Source organism: Pan paniscus, chromosome 11 (assembly GCF_029289425.2).
Source record: "Pan paniscus chromosome 11, NHGRI_mPanPan1-v2.0_pri, whole genome shotgun sequence".
Classification (NCBI taxonomy): Eukaryota; Metazoa; Chordata; class Mammalia; order Primates; family Hominidae; genus Pan; species Pan paniscus.
Genome location: NC_073260.2, coordinates 89,547,018 through 89,571,488, shown reverse-complemented (window position 1 = coordinate 89,571,488; position 24,471 = coordinate 89,547,018). Strand labels below are relative to the sequence as shown.

Sequence of the window (24,471 nt, the reverse complement as noted above, 5' to 3'; positions counted from 1 at the left end):
TGGTGTTTTGTTTACCAAAAATTCAGGATTTAGCTGTTTTCATTAACTAAACAATATTAAATGCCTTATATATCAAATTTTACATAAACAATTCTCTTTTGGGCTACATTCATAGCTTTACAACCTTCATGCCAAATGTTGACATCTAGCAGAGATCAATTCTGAAGCCATTTCTAATTCTACTTCACCAGTATTTTTAAAACCAGCTTATTTATTAAAGATTTACTTAAGCTGAGGCTGGGTGTGGTGGCTCACGCCTGTAATCCCAGCACTTTGGGAGGCCAAGGCAGGCGGATCATGAGGTCAGGAGATCGAGACCATCGTGGCTAACACAGTGAAACCCTGTCTCTACTAAAAATACAAAAAATTAGCCTGGTGTGGTGGCGGGCATCTGTAGTCCCAGCTACTCGGGAGGCTGAGGCAGAAGAAGGGCATAAGTAAACCCGGGAGGCGGAGCTTGCAGTGAGCCGAGATGGTGCCACTGCACTCCAGCCTGGGGGACAGAGTGAGACTCCGTCTCAAAAAAAAAAAAAAAAAAGATTTACTTAAGTCACTTGAACTTGAAAAAGCACTTGGTTTAAAGTCTCAATTTTCTAATAAAGTATTTGATTAAGTGCTTTTTTCTTTAAGCCAATTAATTAAAGCTCTTTTATATATTTTTAGTAATGAAACATCATATACATGACACATAAATATGTAGATGTATTAGACACGCAGGTAGAAGTAGATCTTATAGATTCATAAAACCTCTTTTTTCCTATTTTAGACTTCCAAATTCCTTTCTTTTTTTTTTTTTTTTGGCAGCAAAGAAAGAATTTAATAATCACAGGGCTAGCCAAGTGGTAATGAAATGGGAGGACTTTTCCCTTATCCCCCTTGCAGGGTGTGCAATGGGGGTGTGGCTCACTTCTTCAGTGCCCCCATGCTCAAACCCCCAGGGGGAACATGGGCTCCAACCCTACGGCAGTGTCTAGGGTTGAGTGTTTACAGCTCCCGAAGCCCCAGTGGGCATGTGTTACAGCGTGCTCTTTCAGCTTAGCTGTCCGCAGGCTGACTTGTGTTAATCAGCTCAATTAGACCCTCAGCCTTATCACAAGGACAGAGGGCTTTCTGTATCCCCAGGGGTTCTTGCCCTAGTGTACCGGAACAACTGGATCACACATGGTCTTTGTCACACACGTCCGTCTGTGTGAAGGGACCACCAAATAAGCTTTGTGTGAGCAACAAGGCTGTTTATTTCACCTGGGTGCAGGCGGGCTGAGTCTGAAAAAGGAGTCAGCAAAGGGTGGTGGGATTATCATTAGTTCTTATAGGTTTGGGGATAGGCAGTGGAGTCAGGAGCAATGTTTTGTGGGCAGGGGATGGATCTCATAAAGTATATTCTCAAGGGTGGGGAGAATTATAAAGAGCCTTCTTAAGGGTGAGGGAGATTACAAAGTACATTGATCAGTTAGGGTGGGGCAGAAACAAATCACAATGGTGGAGTGTCATCAATTAAGGCTATTTTCACTTCTTTTGTGGATCTTCAATTGCTTCAGGCCATCTGGATGTATACGTGCAGGTCACAGGGGATATGATGGCTTAGCTTGGGCTCAGAGGCCTGACATTCCTGTCTTCTTATATTAATAAGAAAAATAACATAAGATAGTGTTGAAGTGTTGGGGCAGCAAAGATTTTGGGGGGGTGGTATGGAGAGATAATGGGTGATGTTTCTCAGGGCTGGTTTGAGTGGGATTAGGGGTGGTGTGGGAACCTAGAGTGGGAGAGATTAAGCTAAAGGAAGATTTTGTGTTAAGGGGTGATATTGTGGGGTTGTTAAAAATAGCATTTGTCATATAGAATGACTGGTGATGGCCTGGATGTGGTTTTGTATGAATTGAGAAACTAAATGGAAGACACAAGGTCCGAATTAAGAGAAGGAGAAAAACAGGCATTAAATGACTAAGAATTGGGAGGACCCTGGACATCCAATTAGAGAGTGCTCAAGGGGGTTCAGTGCAATTACTTGCTTGGTTGGTGAGTTTTTGGGCTCTATCCTTCAGAGAGTCCTCCTTTTTAAGTTGGAGGCTGAGCTTGGTGAGGTGTGTTTTTAAAAGACCATTAGTCTGTTCTACCTTTCCTGAAGATTGAGGATGGTAAGGGGTATGAAGGTTTCACTGAATACCAAGAGCCTGAGAAACTGCTTGGGTGATTTGACTAGTAAAGGCCGGTCCATTATCAGACTGTATAGAGGTGGGAAGGCCAAACCAAGGAATTGTCTGACAGAAGGGAAGAAATGACCACGGTGGCCTTCTCAGACCCTGTGGGAAAGGCCTCTACCCATCCAGTGAAAGTGTCTACCTAGACCAAGAGGTATTTTAGTTTTCTGACTCGGAGCATGTGAGTAAATTTGCCAGTCCTTGGCAGAGGCAAATCCCCAAGCTTGATGTGTAGGGAAGGGAGGGGGCCTGAACAATCCCTGAGGAGGAGTAGAATAGCAGATGGAACACTGAGAAGTGATTTCCTTGAGGACAGATTTTCATGATGGAAAGGAAATGAGAGGTTCTAAGAGGTTGGCTAGCGGCTTGTAACCTACATGGAAGAGGCTATGACATGATGACAGAATAGAATGGGCCTGTGAGGCTGGAAGGAGATATTTTCCTTGGTCTAAGAACCATTTGCCTTGTGTGGGAAGAGATTGATAGGTGGAAGTTTCAGTGGGGGAGTCGGTGGGAGTGACCAATGAGAAGGAGAAAAACTGGCCATGAGGGACAGAAGTTGGAATGCTAGCTGCTTTTTTAGCTACCTTATCAGCATAAGTGTTGCCCTGAGCGATGGGATCTGACGCCTTTTGATGGCCCTTGCAGTGAATGAATCCAGCTTCCTTTGGAAGTAAAGTGGCCTTGAGAAGAGTTTTTATTAAAGTGGCATTAATGATGGAGGACCCTTGCGTAGTGAGGAAACCTCTTTCAGCCCATATAACAGCATGGTGGTGCAGGATATGGAAGGCATATTTAGAGTCAGTATAAATATTGACACGTAGTCCCTTTCCAAGGGTGAGGGCTTGAGTTAAGGCAATGAGTTTGACTTGCTGAGAGGTAGTGGAGGGGGGCAGAAAGTATATGCATCAGGTATGATGAAGAAAATAGATTTTGGAAGTTATGAGAACTGTAGAGAGTGAGTTGAGCATAGTTTGTGATTTTGAGGGCCTCTAAAAAGTATTAAGGCAGTGGCAGCTGCCGCACACAGACATGAGGGCTAGGCTAAAACAGTAAGGTCAAGTTGTTTGGATTAAAAGGCCACAGGGCACGGTCCCAGTCCTTGTGTAAGAATTTTGACTGCACAGCCCTGCACTTCAGCTATGTGTAATGAAAAAGGCTGGGATGAGTTAGGGAGAGCTAGTGTGGGAGCAGCTTTTAGGGCTGTTTTTTAAGAAATGGAAAGGGGAGTGGGGAAAGAATTTAGGATTTATGGGGTCAGCTAGGTTTATCTAGAAAAGAATGGGTTGTGGAGGGAGGTACTGAGGATAGGAGAGTCTATGGGTTTGGCACCACGGGGTAGATAGGCAAGACAATTTGGTTGATAAGGCACAGATCCTGAACTAACCTGTAAGACTTGTCCAGTTTTTGGACAGGTAAAATGGGGAAATTGTAAGGAGTGTTTATAGGCTTTAAAAGGCCATGCTGTAACAGGCAAGTGATAACAGGCTTTAATGCTTTGAAAGCCTGCTGTGGGATGGGATACTGGTGTTGAGCGGCGTAAGGGTGATCAGGTTTTAATGGGATGGTAAGGGGTACGTCATCCATCACCAAGGAGGGAGTAGAGGTGTCCTATACTTGTTGATTAAGGTGGGGAGACACAAAGAGAGGATGTGAAGGAGGCTTTGAACTGGGGGGAAAGGCAGCAATGAGGTGTGGCTGTAGCCCAGGAATAGTCAGGGAAGCAGATAATTTAGTTAAAATGTCTCGACCTAATAAGGGAGCTGGGCAGGTGGGGATAACTAAAAAGGAGTGCATTAAAGAATGTTGTCCAAGTTGGCACCAGAGTTGGGGAGTTTCAAGAGGTTTAGCAGCCTGGCCATCAATACCTACAACGGTTATGGAGGCAAGGGAAACAGGCCCTTGAAAAGAAGGTAATGTGAAGTGGGTAGCCTTCGTATTGATTAAGAAGGGGATGGACTTACCCTCCACTGTAAGAGTTACCCAAAGCGTCTGTGATGGTCCAGGAGGCTTCTGAGGCGATCAGGCAACGTCAGTCTTCAGCCACTGAGCCGAGAAGATCTGGGAAGGAGTCAGTCAGAGCCTTGGGCCAGTTGGACAGTCCAGTTTCCAGTGGGGTCCCGCACAGATGGGACACGGCTTAGGAGGAGTCCCGGGCTGTGGGCATCCCTTGGCCTAGTGGCCAGATTTCCGGCACTTGAAGCAAGATACTGGGGGAGGAAGTCCTGAAGGAATGCCTGACTGCTGTGGCTTAGGCGTTTTGAAGTTTTTGTGTGCTGGAGATATGGCTGGGGTTTCTCACACAGCAGAGGCAAGTAATTGCAACTCTTTATTATTGTACACCTTGAAGGTGAGGTTAATTAAGTCCTGTTGTGGGGTTTGAGGACTGGAAGCTCATTTTTGGAGCTTTTTCTAATGTCGGGAGCGGACTGGGTAATAAAATGCATATTGAGAATAAGACGGCCTTCCAGCCCCTCTGGGTCTAGGGCAGTAAAGCATCTAAGTGTTGCTGCTAAGCGGGCCATGAACTGGGCTGGGTTTTTGCCTTTACCTTGGGTAGTTTTTTAATTTTGTCATAATTAAAAGCTTTGTAAGATGCCTTTTTAAGCCCTTCAACTAGGTAGGAAATCATGTAATCTCGCCTAGCTATACCTGGGGAATCTGCCTGATAGTTCCTTTGGGGGTCCTCTCGGGGAACTGCTCTGATGCCTTCCTGGAGGCCTGGCTCATGAAGCCGGCGGTTGTCAGCATGAGACTGGGCTAGAGAAAAAACTCTTTCCCGTTCATCTGGGGAGAGGGTAGAAGTCAGGATGACATTTAAGTCACTCCAGGTTAACTTGCAGGACAGAGTTAGATATCGGAATTCCTGTATATATTTAGTGGGGTCTGATGAGAAAGAGGCTAAACACTGGCTGATTTGGGAAAAGTCTGATACAGAAAAAGGCGCATGTACCCAGACTATGCCTTCAGCTCCAGCCACTTCTCTAAGAGGAAATTGTTGGGCAGGTAGGGGAGAGCTAGTCGCAGAATGAAACTGTAAAGCAGACCGGGTGTGAGGAGAGGAAGTGATAAAAGGATTATAGGGTGGGGGAGCAGTGGCTGAGGAAGAGTTGGGACCTGGCTCGGCCTGGCGAGAAGCAGCCTGGGGAGGAGGGGAGAGGTCAGATGGGTCTGTAGAAAAGAAGGATTCAAAGGACTCAGAGCTTGGGGTGGAGACTGAAGGAACAGACAGGAGAGAAAGAAGAAAGATTTGGGATGAGTCACATTGGGAGCAGAGACTAGGGAGGGACCAATGTATAAAAGATTGCCTGGACGTCAGGCACCACAGACCATTTGCCCATTTTTCAACAAAAATTATCTAGATCTTGTAGGATAGACATATCAAAAGTGCCATTCTCTGGCCACTTGAAACTACTGTTGAGTTTGTATTGTGGCCAAGTGGTATTGCAGAAGAAAATAAGGCATTAAATTTTAGGTCAGGTGTGAGTTGAAGAGGTTTTAAGTTCTTGAGAACACAGGCTAAGGGAGAAGAAGGGGGAATGGAGGGCGGAAGGTTGCCCATAGTGAAGGAGGTAAGTTTAAAGAGAAAGGTAGAGACACGGAGAAGGAGGGTGGGGAGCAGCCCTAGGCTGCAATGTGGGTGAGCAGCCAAAGCAGGCATCCCCGCAACTAACTTGCCACCAAGGGAATGTGGGTGAATGACCAAGGCAGGCATCCCCGCGGTGACCAGACACCAATGGAGTGTGGGTGAATAATCAGGCAGGCGTCCCCACAATGATTAAACACCAAGGGAAGGCTGTCTTCCTGAGTCCATGACTGGTGCCAGAGTTTTGGGTCCATGGATAAAATGTGTCTACTTTGTCTCTACTAGAGAGGAAAAAGAACTGGAATTAGAAAGACAGGGAGATTGAAGGGTAGCGAGAGAGGCTGGATAAGAGAGTGAAAAGACCGCTTACCCGATTTGAAATTGGTGAGATGTTCCTTGGGCTGGTTGGTCTGAGGACCCGGGGTCATAGGTGGATCTCTTCATGGAGTGAGGGTGAGGACAGGGGACTGGTCTCCTGAAGGAGTCCCTCTGACCCGGGTCTTCAGCACCAAATGTCTGTCACATCCACGTGAAGAGAACACCAAACAGGCTTTGTGTGAGCAACAAGGCTGTTTATTTCACCTGGGTGCAGGCGGGCTGAGTCCAAAAAGAGTCAGCAAAGGGTGGTGGGATTAGCATTAGTTCTTATAGGTTTTGGGATAGGCAGTGGAGTTAGGAGCAATGTTTTGCAGGCAGGGGGTGGATCTCACAAACGACATTCTCAAGGGTAGGGAGAATTACAAAGAACCTTCTTAAGGGCGGGGGAGATTACAAAGAACCTTCTTAAGGGTGGGGGAGATTACAAAGTACATTGATCAGTTAGGGTGGGGCAGAAACAAATCACAATGGTGGAGTGCCATCAGTTAAGGCTATTTTCACTTCTTTTGTGGATCTTCAAGTGCTTCAGGCTATCTGGATGTATAGTGCAGGTCACAGGGGATATGATGGCTTAGCTTGGGCTCAGAGGCCTGACAATTATTATGAGGCTAGACCATGTGATGTTTTTACAGTGCACTTTTTTTTTTAACAAAGACATTTCTCTAAGTGTCTAAACCAAACTCTTCCTTGATTTAAACACCCAAGAGTAACCTCTGTTGTAATAACTGTTTTAGTCAAAAAAAATCAGGTAACACAATACAAAAGCAAGCAGTTTAAGATCTGAGATGAACTCGTCTGTTTACATTCTTGGGGTTCCATAAGGAAAAACAGAGATTTCTTCCCAAAAGGGAGTCTGGCACCTTCTCTGTTTTCTTTAAGGAATCTCAGGCGGTTAGAAACTATTTTAGATTCCTCATGAAGCAGAGGGTGGCAAGAGAAAGGAGAGACAGCAGAAGTAAATGAAGAAAACAGAATTCAGTTGACTAAGAAGAAAAAAAAAACCTTTTTCTCAAAAAAAAAAAGAAAGAAAAAAAGAAAAAAACAAAACAAGGTCCTAGGAGAGAAAAGAAAACCACAAAGGCCTTTTAAATACACACACACACACACACACACACACACACACACACACACACACACCTTGAATATTAGCTTTTAATTAAGCTGACTTTTAAACATTGAGCTCCTTTAAAAAAAATTTTGGCTGGACGTGGTGGCTCATGCCTGTCATCCCAGCACTTAGGGAGGCCTAGGCAGGCAGATCATTTGAGGTCAGGAGTTTGAGACCAGCCTGGCCAACATGGCTGGGCGTGGTGGCTCATGCCTGTCATCCCAGCACTTTGGGAGGCCGAGGCCAGCGGATCACTTGAGGAGTTTGAGACCAGCATGGCCAACATGGTGAAACCCCGTCTCTACTAAACATACAAAAATTAGTTGGGATGGTGGCACATGCCTGTAATTTCAGCTACTCGGGAGGCTGAGGCAAGAGAATCACTTGAACCCAGGAGGCAGAGATTGCAGTGAGCGAAGATCATGCCACTGCACTCCAGCCTGGGTGACAGAAACTCTGTCTCAAAAAACAAAACAAAACAAAAAATTTACCAAGACAGTTGTAGGTAAAGAAAGGCATATTTATTAGAGAAAGTATTAAAATATGTTTCAAAAAAGCAATGGGCAGAATTATCAGAGGTGCGTGAATCAGAGCAACTCCATCTTGAATAGGGGCTGGGTAAAATGAAGCTGAGACCTACTGGGCTGCATTCCCAGATCATGAAGGCATTAGTCACAGGATGAGATAGGAGGTCAGCACAAGATACAGGTCATAAAGACCTTGCTGATAAAACAGGTTGTGTAAAGAAGCCAAACCTGGCCAAAACCCACCAAAACCAAGATGGACACGAGAGTGACCTCTGGTCGTCCTCACTGCTATACTACCACCAGGGCCATGGCAGTTTAAAAATGCCATGGCAACATCAAGAAGTTACCCTATATGGTCTAAAAAGGGGAGGCATGAATAATCCACCCCTTTTTTAGCATATAATCAAGAAATAAACATAAAAATGGGCAACCAGCAGCCCTCAGGGCTGCTCTGCCTGTGGAGTAGCCATTCTTTCTTCCTTTACTTTGCTAATAAACTTGCTTTCACTTTATGGACTCCCCCTGAATTCTTTCTTGCGTGAGATCCAATAACCATCTCTTGGGGTTTGGATTGGGACCCCTTTCCAGTAACAGAAACAGCAAGAGAGGAAGTGACTGCAAGAAAACAAAGGCTTGCTGGAGATTTTATAAGCTGGTTCTTGGGCTGCAGAGTGCTACATGTAGTACTGATAATGACAAGGTTGCAGAGGAGCTAACTTGCAACATTTCTGTCAGCCAAGGTGTTTGATGATAAATGGAACCATCTGATAAGCAGGAAGAGTGTGAGTTGTACATTATCTGCACAGATAATGTTTGTGTCCTGGGCCACAAAGAAAGGCAGACCTATTATAGCTTATCTGCTTTATCTCTTTGCTTTCCCCTGATCTCGCCAGCTTGTCCCCTTTTCCCTAATTAGGACTCCACAAAGTGAGACAGAAACAACAAAAACAGAAACAAAAAAACAAAACAAAAAACAGTTAAGCAAAACAAACAAATGTTTGCACAATTTATACAATTACTGAGCACTCTAATTATAAGGAGAAATTAAGACTAGCTGGTTGTTAATCTTAACTTTAGCCAAGACAAAAACCCAATTCAGCTACTTACCAAGGAATGGGGCTCAAACTGAAGACTGCTCTCTACCATCCTAGAAGCGGGAAAAAGCTCAAACTCACCCTCCCTCTTGGAAGAGAGCTGAAACTCCAGAAGGGAGTTACCTGCCCACCATCAGCATGGAAGCAGGAAAACTTGCCTTCCTTGTTGGAAGCAAGTAAAACTCCAGAAAAGTTGTACAGCAAAATAAACATTAGATCTTAAACAAATTTGGGTAGAGACCAGGGATTCTCTGGAGGGAAGGGAGCTCCCAGGCATCAGCAAATTGTTCTATTGGTTTGAGTCATAAGGATAGCTCAAGCTAGTACCAAGCACCAAAAGGAGATTTGTCAAAGATCAGGGGCACTTCCACTCAGAATCCCTTCGTGGTTACCAAACTGTGAACCCAAAATATCTGAGACAGGTCTCAATCAATTTTTCTAGTTTATTTTGCCAAAGTTAAGGACACACCCATAACACAGCCTCAGGAAGACTTGATGACATGTACCCAAGGCAGTTGGGGTACAGCTTGATTTTATACATTTTAGGGAGACACGAGACATCAATCAATATGTGTAAGATGTACATTGGTTCAGTCTGGAAAGCCAGGACAACTTGAAGTTGGGGGAGCGGGGGCTTCCAGGTCATAGGTAGATAAGAAACAAAAGATTTCATTATTTTGAATCCTTGATCAGCCTTTCACTGAATACACAATTTAGTCTGGCTCAGTGAATCTGCATTTTTACATAAACAATAGGGCTGAGGAAGCAATCAGATATGCATTTGTCTCAGAGGGATGACTTCCTGTCCCACACCTGTGAAAAGAAGCTATCAGTTTACATTGCCCGGGTGAAATTCAACAGAACTGTTTTAGAGTAAAGATCTTGAGGCCCACAAAAAATTGCTGTGGGAAAATTGTGAGGGAGGTATGTAGCTTTTTTTTTTTTTTTTTTTTTTTTTAAATCTTTGTAGCTATCTTCTTTACAAACAAAATGAGAGGCAGGTTTTCCTGACATAGTTCCTAGCTTGACTTTCCCCTTGGATTAGTGATTTTGAGGTCTGACATTTATTTACCTTTCACAGATCTAAAGGTGGAATTTATAACTAAAAGGGATGCAGATATAAAAATTTGAAAAATTTGTAGTCTGGCCATGTAATAGAAAAGGAAAAAGCATTTTCAGGAGAGGAATCCAAGGGTGCTGTGGAGCAACCATTTGCAAGAAAGATGACTTGCAAGAGAGCATGACTAAAAGTTAATCATGCTGATAGTTAAGGCAATGGGGAAAAGTCCCCAAAGGCACTTCAGAAAATAGGTAGTCTCTCCCATCACAAGCTAAGAGGTCCAGGAGGACAGAATGGTTTTTGGAGGACAGGCTCAGGGCTCTGTGCCCTGTGCTGCCTAGAGATGCTGCTCCCACATCCCAGCCACTCTGGCTCCAGCCACAGCTCAAAGAACCTCAGGTGCCACTCAGGATGCTGCTCTGGAGTGCACAAGCCATAAGTCTTATCAGCTATCACATGTTGTTAAGTCTGCAGGCACCCAGAATGCAAGAGTGGTGGAGAACTCTTGGTGGCTTCCACCTAGATTTCAGAGGATGCATCAGAAAGCCTAGGTGTCCAGGCAGAAGCCTGCTGAAGGGGCAGAGCTACCACAGAGAGCCTCTGCTAAGGTAATGACAATCAGGAATGTGACATTGCAGCCCCCATAGAGACCTGTATTACAGCAATGCCCAGTGGAGCTGTGGAAGCAGGGCCATTGTCCTCCAGACCCCAGAATTATAGAGCCACTGGCAGTGTGCAACCTCAGCCTGGAAAAGCTGTAGGCATTCAACCTAACCCATGAGAACAGCCACATGGACTGAGCAAAGCCATGGGAGTGGGGCTGCCTGAGGCCTTTGAGGTCCATCCCTCACACCAGTGTGCCTAGGATGCAGATCATGAAGTCAAAGGAGATTGTTTTGGAACTTTAAGATTTAATGTCTGCTCTGCTGGGTTCTGGATTTGCATAAGGTCCATTACACACACACACCTATATATATAGGTGCAGTAGCACGATCATAGTTCATTCTGTCTCCCAGGCTGGAGTCCAGTGGCACCATTATAGCTTACTACATCATCAAACTCCTGAGCTCAAGCAATCCTCCCACCTCATCCTCCCAAGTAGCTGAGACTACAGGCGCACACCACCACACCCAGCTAATTTTTAAAATGTTTGTAGAGACCTGTCTCATTATGTTGCCCAGGCGTGTCTCCAACTCCTTGCCTCAAGCGATCCTCCCACCTCAGCCTCCCAAAGTGTTGGGATTACAGGTGTTGAGCCACTATGCCTGGGCCTGTTACCCCTTTCTTGGGCCAATTTCTCCCTTTTGGAATGGGAACATGTTTACCCAGTGCCTGTACAACCATTATATCTTGTATGTAAATAACTTGATTTTTATTTTAAAGGCTCATAGCTTTAAGGAACTTGACTTAAGTCTCAGGCGAGACTTTGGACTTATAAGTTGATGCTAGAACAAGTTAAGACTTTTGGAGACTATTGGGATGGAATGATTATATTTTGTATGGAAGGACATGAGATTTGGAAGGCCAGGGGCAGTATGCTTCTTTGTCCCAAACATCCAAATCTATCGCTGTTTGTGATCCTCAATTGATTTTTAGTCAGCAGTCCTTTACTGGAACATCCTTTACCCAAACCTCATGTTGAAATTTGATCCCCAGTGTTGGAGGTGGGGCTTAATGGGAGCTGTTTGGATCATGGAGGCAGATCCTTTACCAATAGCTTGGTGCCATCCTTGAAGTAACACAACTTACTCTATTAGTTCAGTGAGAGCTGGTTATTAAAAAGAGCTTGGCACCTCACTTCCCCCGTTGCTTCCTCTCTCACCATGTGATCTCTGCACATGCCAGCTCCACTTCATCTTCCACCACAGTGGAAGCAGCCTGAAGCTTTCACCAGAAGCAGATGCTGCAAAACCATGAGCCAAATAAACCTCTTTTCCTTATAAATACCCAGCCTCAGGTATTCCTTATAGCAACACTAAATAAACTAAGGCAGACATTCATTATAAATAAATTAATATGGTCCTTCCTTCCTTCCTCTCTCTTTTTTTCTTTGACAGGGTCTTGCTATGTCACCTCCCACCTCAGCCCCCTGAGTAGCTGAACTACAGGCACACGCTACCACACCTGGATAATCTTTTAATTTTTTTTGTAGATACAGGGTCTCATTATGTTGCCCAGGCTGCTAACAAACTCCTGGCCTCAAGCAATCCTCTGCCTGAGCCTCTCAGAGTGCTGGGACTATAGGTGTGAGCCACTGCTCCCAGCCAATAATACAATTTTTTTTTTTTTTTTTTTGAGATGGAGTCTTGCTCTGTCGCTCAGGCTGGAGTGTAATGGCACAGTCTTGGCTCACTGCAACTTCCACTTCCCAGGTTCAAGCAATTCTCCTGACTCAGCCTCCCGACTAGCTGGGATTACAGGCACCCACCACCGCGCCCAGCTAATTTTTGTATTTTTAGTAGAGATGGGGTTTCACCATCCTGTCCAGACTGGTCTTGAACTCATGACCTCATGATCCATCCACCTTGGCCTCCCAAAGTGCTGGGATTACAGGTGTGAGCCACCACACCTGGCCCAGCCAGTAATATAATTTCTACATTGAATTAATAAACATCTGTGCTCTTTCCCTAAAATTCATTTTTTTTTTACCTGACAGATGGTGCAGACAAACCTGTATTTCTAAAGTGCATTAAAATATTTTCTATTTTTTCTTCTTTGAAAATCTCTCCCATGATTTGAGGAAGAAAAAAAAAAAAACCTCGAAGTTTTCCTGTATGTGATCTTCAATTGATTTTGAGTCAGTAGTCCTTTACTGAAAAGAGCAAAGAATCTCACTCTAACAGATACATGTATGCTCTGTCCAGTAAGATTTTATCCCCTGGGTATAGAGCTTACTTAGACTCTAACATTTTAGCAGTGCTCTCCAGATTAGCTCAACTACAAAGGAAATATTTGACCCACAGACACCTGAGAAAGGAAGGTGATTGACGAATGGGTGGTGAGGGACTCTGCTCTCCTGCAAATATTCTGAACTATCTTCAGGATCCAAGATCCTATCTTAGGATCCACTTAAGACCTGCACGCATGAAGTCATTGTACCATGGAGCACATCCTTACAGGGCTGCCCCAAAAATATGCCCAACATAGAAACTAAAACTTTGCTGGTTATCAGCATCACTGAGGAATAGTATTTAGACTTGACAAAGTAGAGGAGCTGAATCTAAGAACTGTACTTAAAGCCAGGCACCCAAATGGGCTATATCACCTGTTGATGAGGTGAAGAGAAAAATCTGCATACTGGTAACGTGAACCAACAAGAAAACCAGTCTGTCCCTGGTAATAGTAAGAATAGGGAGGAGAGAAACATTTGAGAAATAGACAAAAATGGCAAAATGGGGTGGAAAGGACTAATAACATTAATCATTTTCCCTAATCATTTATAATCATAGCCCTAGTCTCATGCAGTTCCAGCATTTGAATGTACACCATACTCAGAGTCTGATAAACCCCAATTCAAGAAATAAGTAGAAATACAGTCCTAGGTTGATAGTGTTCCCAGCTGGGCACAGTGGCCCACGCCTGTAATCCCTATACTTCGGGAGGCCGAGGTGGGCAGATCACTTGAGGTCAGGAATTCGAGACCAGCTTGGGCAACAGAGTGAAACGCTGTCTCTACTAAAAATACAAAAATTAGCTGGATGTGGTGGCAGGCACCTGTAATCCCAGCAACTCAGGAGGCTGAGGCAGGAGAATTGCTTGAACTCAGGAGGCAGAGGCTGCAGTGAGCCGAGATAGCACCACCGCACTCTAGCCTGGGAGACAGAGGGAGACTCTGTCTCCAAAAATAAAAATATAAAAAAATAAATAAATAAATAAATAAAAGATAGTGTTCCCTAGCACACAGAAGAAACCAAGACAAATCATCTCAACCCAGACCTCTCAGGATTCCCAAAGTTGAAGTTTAACCAAATATGAATTCCTAATAAAATATCAAACATACAAGGAAACAGACAACCATGAGCAGAGTCAAGAGAGACTACAAACTGAAATGTAAGACATACACAGACTGCAGATATTAAAATTATAAAAAATAGTATATGAAGTAAATACGTTTAAAGTGTTTTAACTGAAAGGCAGAGATAAGCAGTATGTAAAGCAGAAAGAAGGGACATTTAGGTCAACCTGGACCTTCAGGGTAAGTTCCCTGAGGATATGATGCTTGAGTTGGGCTAGAAGGACAATTAAGAATTAGTCAAGATAGGCCGGGTGCGGTGGCTCACACCTGTAATCCCAGCACTTTGGGAGGCTGAGGTGGGCGGATCACGAGGTCAGGAGATCGAGACCAGCCTGGCTAACATGGTGAAACCCCGTCTCTATTAAAAATACAAAAAAAAATTAGCCGGGCGTGGTGATGGGCGCCTGTCGTCCCAGCTACTTGGGAGACTGAGTCAGGAGAATGGTGTGAACCCGGGAGGCGGAGCTTGCAGTGATCGCACCACTGCACTCCAGGCCAGGCAACAGAGTGAGACTCCATCTCAAAAAAAATAAAAATAAAAATAATTAGTCAAGATATAATGCGATCAGGATATGAAGGAAAAAAAAGAATTAGGTGGAAAAAAGTGGTAGGGCATTCCATACCAAGAAATCAAAATCATAAGCAAAGACATGGACACACTGAACAGCATGGGGGACTCAGGGAAAACTTCAAGTGTCCTCTGTTACTAGAGTAATAAATGCAGAGCAGGAAAGAGCAAGAGAAGCTGAAGAAGTAGCATATCAGGAGATAGAGGGCTTTGTATACCATACGTAGGAAGTATGGCCTCACTCAAGGACTTTAAGGAGGGGAATAACATGATCAGTTTTGTTTTATGTAGACTGCTTTGTTAGTAGTGAGGGAAAAGGATTTAAGATGGGCAAAGCTGGAGGAACAGAGATCAGCTAGGATCAGCTACAGATCAACTGCTGCACAGGTTACAGGAGAAATGATGAGCGTCTGAACTACCAGAGTGTCTGTAAGGGTGGGAGGAGAGGCAGATTTGAGAAACTGCAGCTAAAATTAGCAAAAGCTGGTGACTACTTTTGGGAAGGATGAAGGGGAAGCAGCATAGAATGGCTCCTGTGTTTCTTGCTTGGGTGACTAGGTGATATTAATTGATTTGGGGAATACAACAGGAAGACCACATTGGGACAGATGATAATGCCCTAAATAATGAAGATGTTAGGTCTGAGTACTTATGGCAAATCAAGCTTGGAGATGCTTATCAAGCAACTGGATTTATGAGATTGAAGCTCATATGAGAAGTCAATGCTGAAATAATTAACTATAAAAGTGGCTAATTCACCTAAGGAGAGACAGAAGCACAGTGATCCAAGTGTGGAATTCAGGGTTAGGAAATAATCTGAAATTCATGACAAGTTTTATAGGTTTTTAAAAAATGCTCATAAGCAAAATATAATTATGTATAGATATTAAGCAAGTCTTACAGTATCAAAAATTGGAAACCATCTAAAAGTAAAAAAAATAGAATGGTTAATTATTACAGTATATCCACTTTGGAAAAATATCATAGTCATTAAAAATGATGTTTAGGCCAGGTGCCAGTGGCTCACACGTGTAATCCCAGCACTTAGGGAGGCCGAGGTGTGCTGATTGCTTGAGCCCAGGAGTTTGAGACCAGCCTGGCTAACATGGAAAACCCCGTCTCTACTAAAAATATAAAAATTAGGCTGGGTGCGGTGACTCAAGCCTGTAATCCCAGCACTTTGGGAGGCCAAAGCAGTTGGATCACCTGAGGTCAGGAGTTCGAGACCAGCCTGCACAATATGGCAAAACCCCGTCTCTACTAAAAATACAAAAATTAGCCGGGCATTGTGGCGGACACCTGTAATCCCAGCTACTTGGGAGGCAGAGACAGGAAAGTTGCTTGAACCCAGGAGGCAGAGGTTGCAGTGAGCTGAGATCATGCCACTGCACTCCAGCCTGGGTGACAAGAGCAAGACTCCATCTAAAAAACAAAACAAACAAACAAACAAATTATCCAGGCTTGGTGGTGCATGCCTGTAATACCAGCTACTCAGGAGGCTGAGGCAGGAGAATTGCTTGAACCTGGGAGGCGAAGGTTGCAGTGAGCCAGAATTGAGCCATTGCACTCCGCCCTGGGCAACAGAGCAAGACTCTGCCTCAAAAAAAAAAAAAAAAAAAAGTTTAAGAAGTTTACAGAGTGTAGAAAAGGTTTATAATAAAATGTTAACTGCTTTCCTACCTTTAAAAAACACTACGGGCTGGCCTCCCAACACTTTGGGAGGCCGAGGCAGGTGGATCACGAGCTCAAGAGTTTGAGACCAGCCTGGCCAAGATGCTGAAACCTCGTCTCTACTAAAAATACAGAAATTAGCCAGGTGTTGCCAGGCACGGTGGCTCATGCCTGTAATCCCAGCACTTTGGGAGGCCGAGGCGGGCAGATCATGAGGTCAGGAGTTCAAGACCAGCCTGACCAACATGATGAAACCCCGTCTCTACTAAAAATACAAAAATTAGCCAGGTGTGGTGACGCACGCCTGTAATCCCAGCTACTCAGGAGGCTGAGGCAGGAGAATCGCTTGAACCAGGGAGGCGGAGGTTGCAGTAAGCTGAGATCGTGCTACTGCACAGCAGCAAAAAAAAAAAAAAAAAAAAAAAAAATTAGCCATGCACGGTGGTGGGTGCCTGTAATCCCAGCTACTTGGGAGGGTGAAGCAGGAGAATCGCTTGAACCCTGGTGACGGAGGTTGCAGTGAGCCAAGATCGCGCCACTGCACTCCAGCCTGGGCGACAGAGCGAGACTCTGTCTCAAAAATAAAATAAAATAAAATAAACACTACATATGATTTAAACAATATAAAAATATGAGTAACAAATTCCGGGCACAGTGGTTCAAGTCTGTAATCCCAACACTTTGGGAGGCTGAGGCGGGCAGATCATAAGGTCAGGAGTTCGAGACGAGCCTGGCCAATATGGTGAAACCCCATCTCTACTAAAAATACAAAAAAACTAGCCAGGCGTGATGGCGCGCCCAGCTATTAGGGAGGCCGCAGCAGGAGAATCACTTGAACGCGGGAGGCGGAGGTTGCAGTGAGCCGAGATTGCACCATTGCACTCCATCCTGGGCAATAGAGAGAGACTCCGTCTTAAAAAAAAAAAAAAAAAAAAAGAGTAACAAGGTCTGGAAATAAATACATCAAATTGCTATAGAAACAGCAAATATAGAAACTTGAGGTTGATGAAATTCTTCCTTCTACCTTTCCACATCTTCCAAATTCACTATATAATATCATAATAACAGAGAAAACTTTAAAACAAACAAGATTTCCTATCACCTCTATCAGGACATAGCTAGAGTTCCTATCAAACACAGGACCTGACATACAGGAGCCCCTCACAAAACGCAGTCATGTGCCAATACCTAGATGTGAAGGCAGCTGCTGTAGAGGCTCCTGCCTTCTAGAAGCCTGCAGTCTCTCCTGTCTGCCAGAAGCCTCACCATGGCTCGGCCTCCGAGATGCCATCCTGGGCCGGCAGGGCAGGTTCAGCTTCTGCCCCTCGGGATTCGATCTCACCTCTGGCCGCTGACACTCTGACCCATGGGACTTTTCGGGGCTCCTACTTCCCATTCCCACCGGCCCACCAGGGGCACTGCGGCCTCACAACTCCCTCATCCCCTGGGAAACAATTCCCCCAGGACCGTGGGCATTAGCCCTCCAGCGGACGTCGGCCCCACAAGCCCCTCACGGAAGGGCGGCTCCGTGAGATCTCACTGTACTGACCAGTCCTGCCACCGCCAGGACGCTGGGCCTCTCAGACACTCGATGAGACCGGTCCAAGTCCAGGTGGCAACTGGAGCTGGGTTGCTGCCGGGCCCTTAACACTACATCCCTACGGAGAGGGCGGAACAGGAGAGAGGAATAGCAGAAGGGAAAGGCAGAGGGGAGGGTGGCGAGGAAGAACCCGCGAGTTCCGATGGAGGCTGTGGCTGCGCGTCGATGCTCCACCAGGACGCTGGAGATGCGGCGCGGGTCCCACAAGCCTGAAAGCCCGGGAGGTGGGGCGGGTCCTGCAGCGGAAATGCCTCTTTGGCGCTCCGCCCGAATCTCGGTTGTGAGCTTAAATGCCCAGCTCTCATATCGAGGAAGCTAAGAAGGCGCCTTCAGCCTCCTGAGGAGATACCCGGGGAGGCCGCTGCTAGGAAGCCTGAGAGCGCCCACTGACGGCCCTGCCCCAAGATAGGCTCCGTCCCTGAGCAGACTGGGCTGGGCCTCTCCAAAACCACGCTCACAGTTTGTTCATTCACTGCTGAGTCCTAACCAGATACTAAGCGCCAGTTGCTGACGTTAGAGCAGTAAACTGGGTACCAGGTTCCTGCCGTCTGAAAGGACATATTTAAGCCACAAGTTACAACGTAGTGTGGAAAGCGCTGTGTGGGGGTTGGGGAAGCAGTGATAAGGGCACTCATCCCGGCCTGGGAGAGTCAAGGGAGGTCTCCAGAGGGGCACCACCCACAGTAGCAGGACAGAAGCAGATCGGATGCAATGGTTTTTAATGATAAAAAGTTACCATCTGATGTCTTCTGGTTCCTCTGAGACCTGCTGGCTGCTGGGGGTGGAGGGGAAAAGAAGTTGAGGAGGCCGTGATCTTGGACTTCCCAGCCTCCAGAATTATGAGAAATAAATGCTTGTTGTTTAAGCCAGAAAAAAAAAAAAAAAAAAGAAAGAAAGAAAGAAGAAAAAAGATTAAATGAGATAATAAATGTTAGAGTATAAATGTGTTCCAATCACTGAGGAGCAAAAAAAAAAAAAAAAAAAAAAAAAAAACACATTATTTAATTTTTCTAAATTAACTCTGGCTCAAAACCCCATTTACTAGGGTGGAAAGACAACCAACATCAACCATTTATTGGGGCCCATTTCCCTCTTTAGCATGTTGTACACTGACAAAAAAAAAGAACAAAACAAAACTTAGAAAAGAGCCTCTGGGCCAGGTGTAGTGGCTCAGGCCTGTAATCCCTGAACTTTGGGAGGCTGAGGCGGGAGGATCACTTGAGCCCAGGAGTTGGAGACCAGCCTGGGCAACATAGAAAGACCCCATTTCTAAAAAATACAAAAATAAAAGAAAGAAAGAGAGAGAGAGAGAGAGAGAGAAAAGAGACTCTGGTCTTCAGTCTGTCATGGTTGCTCCTGGGATGACCATTGTCTAAATCCATATGGTCCATTCAAAGGCAGGCAGATTCATAGCATCTCTGCCAAGTATGCACACCAGATCTCTGCAGCTCCCAAGACAGAGTGCTAGATGCTTAGTTCCAAGGCCATTAAATCAGCACTCCCTATCAGAAGTCATGGCCAGGCATGGTGTCCTCACGCCTGTAATCCCAGCACTTTGGGAGGCTGAGGTGGGCGGATCACCTGAGGTCAGAAGTTCGAGACCAGCCTGGACAACATGGTGAAATGCCATCTCTAATAAAAATACAAAAATTAGCCAGGCATGTTGGCAGGCACCTGTAATCCCAGATACTTGGGAGGCTGAAGCAGGAGAATCGCTTGAACCCGGTGGGTGAAGTTTGCAATGAGCTGAGATTGCCCCACTGTTCTACAACTTTATCCAGATTCTGTGTGGAGGGGAATTTAATTTAGCTGGGTGGTTTTTTTTTTTTTTTGGTTTGGAAACACAAATCCACTAACAATCCCATGAGACAGGACAGGTGTGGTGGCTCATGCTTGTAATCTCAACACTGGGAGGCCAAGGCAGGTGGATCGATTAAGCCCAGGAGTTCGAGACCAGCCTGGGCAACATTGCAAAACACTGTCTCTACAAAAAAATACAAAAATTAGCCAGGTGTGGTGTTTGTGTGCCTGCAGTCCCAGCTACTTGGGAGGCTGAGATGGGAGAATCACTTGAGCCTGGGAGGTCAAGTGTGCAGTGAGCTGAGATCATGCCACTGCATTCCAGCCTGGGTGACAAAGCGAGACCCTGTCCCAAAAAAACAAACAAGCAATCACATGAGACAAGAAATCCAGTATTCCTGGAAGAAAATTAAGCCAAGTTATCTTTTTATCCTACTAGTCATCCCATCTGGCAAGGAGTAGGAGACAGAAACTGGTAAATTATCTTGCCGTAATGTAAATAAACAAGCACAGAATAAGTGTTGAGTATTACCTTCTCTGTCTTCCATCAGGACTCAATTTACCTTCTTCAACTAGTGGTTGCAAATTCAAATACCACGCAGATAATATAAATTAGTAAAAATAAACAAGTGGAAGAAAACAAAATCATAGGCACAATGATCAACAGCAACGAGCCCTTAGTCTTGGCATTAAACTTTTTTTTTTTTTCTTTAAGAGACATGATTTCACTCTGTTGCCCTGACTGGAGTGCAGTGGCATGATCATAGCTCACTGCAGCCTTGAACTCCTGGTCTCAAGCAATCCTCTTGCCTTGGCCTTCCAAAGTGCTGGGATTACAGGTGTGAGTAGTCACCATACCCAGTCTTGGCATTTACTCTAAGAACAGCGTGAGAACTGCAGTGAACTGGAGAGCACAAGTTCATTCCAAAGGGAGCAATTGCTACTTAGCTCCAAATAGCCTTTACTTTGTGGGAATATAAGTCCAGTGTTGCCAGATTTTAAGTTGGAAATATTATGTACAATCTACTGATTTACAATATTGGCTACTCATTAAAGTTTTTTTAAAAAAAACACCGTTGGCTGCAGGGCGCGGTGGCTCACACCTGTAATCACAGCACTTTGGGAGGCTGAGGCAGGCAGATCACCAGGTCAGGAGATTGAGACCATCCTGGCTAACACAGTGAAACCCCGTCTCTACTAAAAATACAAAAAATCAGCCAGGTGCGGTGGCAGGTGCCTGTAGTCCCAGCTACTCAGGAGGCTGAGGCAGGAAAATGGCATGAACCCAGGAGGCGGAGCTTGCAGTGAGCCAAGATCGCTCCACTGCACTCCAGCCTGGGCAATAGAGCAAGACTCCGTCTCAAAAAAACAAAACAAAACAAAAAAAACCACCATTGGTCACAGTTAAAAAGCACTGTCTGGGCCAAATGTTACACATAAGTAGGTCATCTTTATGCCCTTCAATGGTTTCAGCTGCTACATATATGCTGCTAGAGGTCAAATCTACATCCCCCCCATAGACTGCTTTCCCAAGCTTCAGATCCATGTATCTGTCCCTTGCCTAGCTTTACCTTGAGGTGACACCAGAACCTCAAATTCAAATATCTAAAATGGAACCCATCACCGCCCCCCAACCACCCTAACTTGGTTCCCAGGTCTTTGTTTCTTATCTCAGTGAAATTGCACCAACAAACATCCAGTTTCCCAAGTCAGAAATCTTGGAGTCACCCTCAATTTCCTCTCTCCCCCAACCTATCCTATTGGTAAACAAGTCTAATCAATTTTATCTCTGGAGTTCTACTTGAATCCATATTCCCCATGCCCACCATCACTGACATGGTTCAGGCCTCACTTTAGTTTTTATTTAACTAAAGCAAGACTCACCTAACCTCTTGCCTTTTGTGTCTTTACCCTCACTAGAATGTTATTTCCGAGACACAAACTTCATCTTGTCACTTCCCTGTTTAAAACTTTTCAATGGTTTCACATTGAAAAGTGACAGAGTTCCAACTTCTTAGCCTGGTGTTCAGGGACTTTGTGATCTTGTCTTTCTAGGTTCATCTCCTACCGCTTCCCCAACCCCCATCCAAAACTACAGCCACACCGAAATACCTTCAATTTCCATAATGGGGCATAGTTTCTCTGCCCTAGCACATTTACATAGGCTGTTCCTACTGCCTGGATTGTCCTTCTCTCACTCCCTTCACTACATCCTCACTTTCTTGGTTCCTCAAATCAAGCATTAATCATCTCCTCTGGGAAGCACCCCTCACCATCAACCTCCTTCTTCAGACTGGTGGGTATCTGTTCTCTGGCCCCATAAAACTCTGTGCACATCTCTATTTTCATTACCTGTTACTTCACTGATCCCCCAATGAAATGGGACCTAGTTTAGTGCAAAGACTCTATCTTACTTCTGCAGTTTAAAGACTGAGCACAATACCTGGTCCATAACAGGCATTCAACAAATGTTACATGAATCAATCAATCAATCTAGTCCAACTCATGGTACCAATGGAGAAACCTCTCTTTGGTTTCTCAAGATCATGTGGTGGATCAGTGATGGAGCTAGAGAACCCAAGTCTCCTCACTTTCAGCTCAGCACACTTTCCACCAGAACAAATCAGCTTTTAATGAGGACAGGGATTGAAGTGTGGCCCTGAAAGGAAGGGCCGACATGGAACAAAGTGGTGGTTTTAGGGGGAAATGGAGGAAATGAGGATGGCAAAGCACATTTATTTGTCATCCTTAACATGAATGCTTCACAGTTCACAGCTGACACGAGCATAAAAAAGAGGGGATAGACCCCAACCATTAAAGACAGAATGAAGCTTATAATTAGAAACCTTAAATAGAAATTTAATACAGCATACATTATTCTAAGCATATACATTTATTCATTTAATCCTTGTTAGAAATGCTTGTTCCCCAGTGCCGTGAAGAAATAGCAGTTGAACATAAATTTAATTTCCTCAGCAAGGCTATTTTTACTTTCTGTAGAAACGGTACACTCACCAGTTTTGCCATGAAGAGTACAGCGAACAAAGGAGGCAGGGTCATTTATAGCCTGACGCATCCACCCTACTGCTGTGTCCGGTTTCCATTGGCTGGAACGGGACCTCACTTTCTGTATTTGTCCTGATTGGCTAACAACTTATAACTTTTTAAAAGAGGCAAAGGCAGAGAACAAAGGAAGGAGGAAGTTAACTTGTGGAATGCTGAGAAAGGTAAAAACACCTTCAAATAAGGAAGAGGAACAGGCTATGACCTAATGCTTGCTTGGACCAATATAAGCATGCCAGGGCAAATATTTAGGCTAAATTGTGGAAGCTAAGAACATAAGGTAAATTGATTTATTACGGCTAGCAGATATTTAAGAACGTTAACAGAGGTCTTTGAATAAATTTTGCTTCTAAGAGATGTTACTATTTATTCCTAATTAGACGGAGAGGAAAGTCTTTGAAGAGGAACCTCTACTTTACTTTTTACATCCTCAAAACAACCCTGTGTAGTAAGTAATAATATTATTGTGCTGGGTAGAGTGGCCCATGCCTGTAATCCCAGCTACTCGGAGGCTAGATGGGAGGCTCTCTTGAGCTCAGGAGGTCAAGACCAGCCGGGGCAATACAATGAGACCTTGCCTCTAAGAATAATATGCCAGGCAAGATGGTTCACGCCTATAATCCCACCACTTTGGGAGGCCAAGGTGGGAGGATCCCTAGAGCTCAGGAGTCGAGACCAGCCTGGGCAATATAAAGAGATCCTGTCTCTACAAAAATAAAAAATATAAAAATTAGCTGGGCACGGTGGCACATGCCTGTGGTCCCAGCTACTCAGGAGGCTGAGGCAGGAGGAGCACTTGAGCCCAGGAGGTTGAGGCTGCAGTGAGTCGTGATCACACCACTGCACTCCAGCCTGGGTGACACAGTGAGATTCTGTCTCAAAATAATAACAATAAATATCTATAAAATAAAGATAATGATATCTTTATTTTATAGATAAGAAAAATGAGGCACTGAAAAAATTAAGTAGTTTGAGTTTTCACAGGTAGGAAAATGACAGAGCTATGATTTGAATAAGGCAGTTCGGTGCTAGAATCCATGTACTTAACCACAATGCCTGAAGCATAATTCTGAACTGGGCAATCAAAAGGGGATCACCCACATTTCACTGTGTGAAGCATGAATTGCCTAATGGAGGAAATTTTTTTTGGTTCTAAATTCAGGGAGAAGGCTGTTAAGCCCAGGCCTCTGTGGGGGATGGGAGTTCTTTGTTCTGTGATGCAGTGATGACCTCAGGGTAAACTGCCAGAAGGCTAAGGGAAATGGAATGGCTGCTGGAGGACCTGCTCGGGGCTAAGGGGGATATGGGGCTTCTCTGGGGCCAACTGACCCATGCCCTAGCCTGCAGACACTGTGGCAGCAGCTGCTTCCAGAGTCCAGGAAATCTGGTGACACTATTCTTATTCGTGGTTTGGCAGATTCGGAGATGGTGGCAGCTTGGGAGGTTGCGACAGCTTCATCCCTGGTGCTCTGGGAATATGGTGCAAGGCAAGGTGGGTGACCTGTGACTGTACAGCTGGATGAATGACTGCTGACACCACATGTGAGGTCATTGGTATGAATGTGGGCCCAGGTGAGTGACTATAAGCCCTAGATGTGAGGCTGGGTGAGTAACCACTGACACTAGATTTGAAGCCAGGTGAGTGACCATGGATTCTAGATGTAGGGCTATATGAGGGAATACTGATCTCCAAATGAGGACTGGGTAATGACCATTAACACTAGATGAGGAGCTGTGTAGGTGACTGGCCACACACGTGGGATTAGGTGAGTAACTGTCCACTCTGGATATGGAGCAGACTGA

At 45.0% G+C, this 24,471-nt stretch overlaps 1 protein-coding gene across 1 annotated transcript in view; it reads left to right on the top strand.

Moving 5' to 3' along the window:
• The first annotated feature begins 70 nt into the window (after positions 1 to 70).
• Positions 71 to 24,471, top strand: part of SPATA31G1 (SPATA31 subfamily G member 1) — a 38,443-nt gene continuing 14,042 nt past the window's right edge. Inside the window, exon 1 of the mRNA XM_008955209.4 lies at positions 71 to 24,160. Within this exon, the coding sequence (XP_008953457.2) occupies positions 23,930 to 24,160 (231 nt within the window). The 5' untranslated portion in view covers positions 71 to 23,929. The remainder of the gene's footprint in view (positions 24,161 to 24,471) is intronic.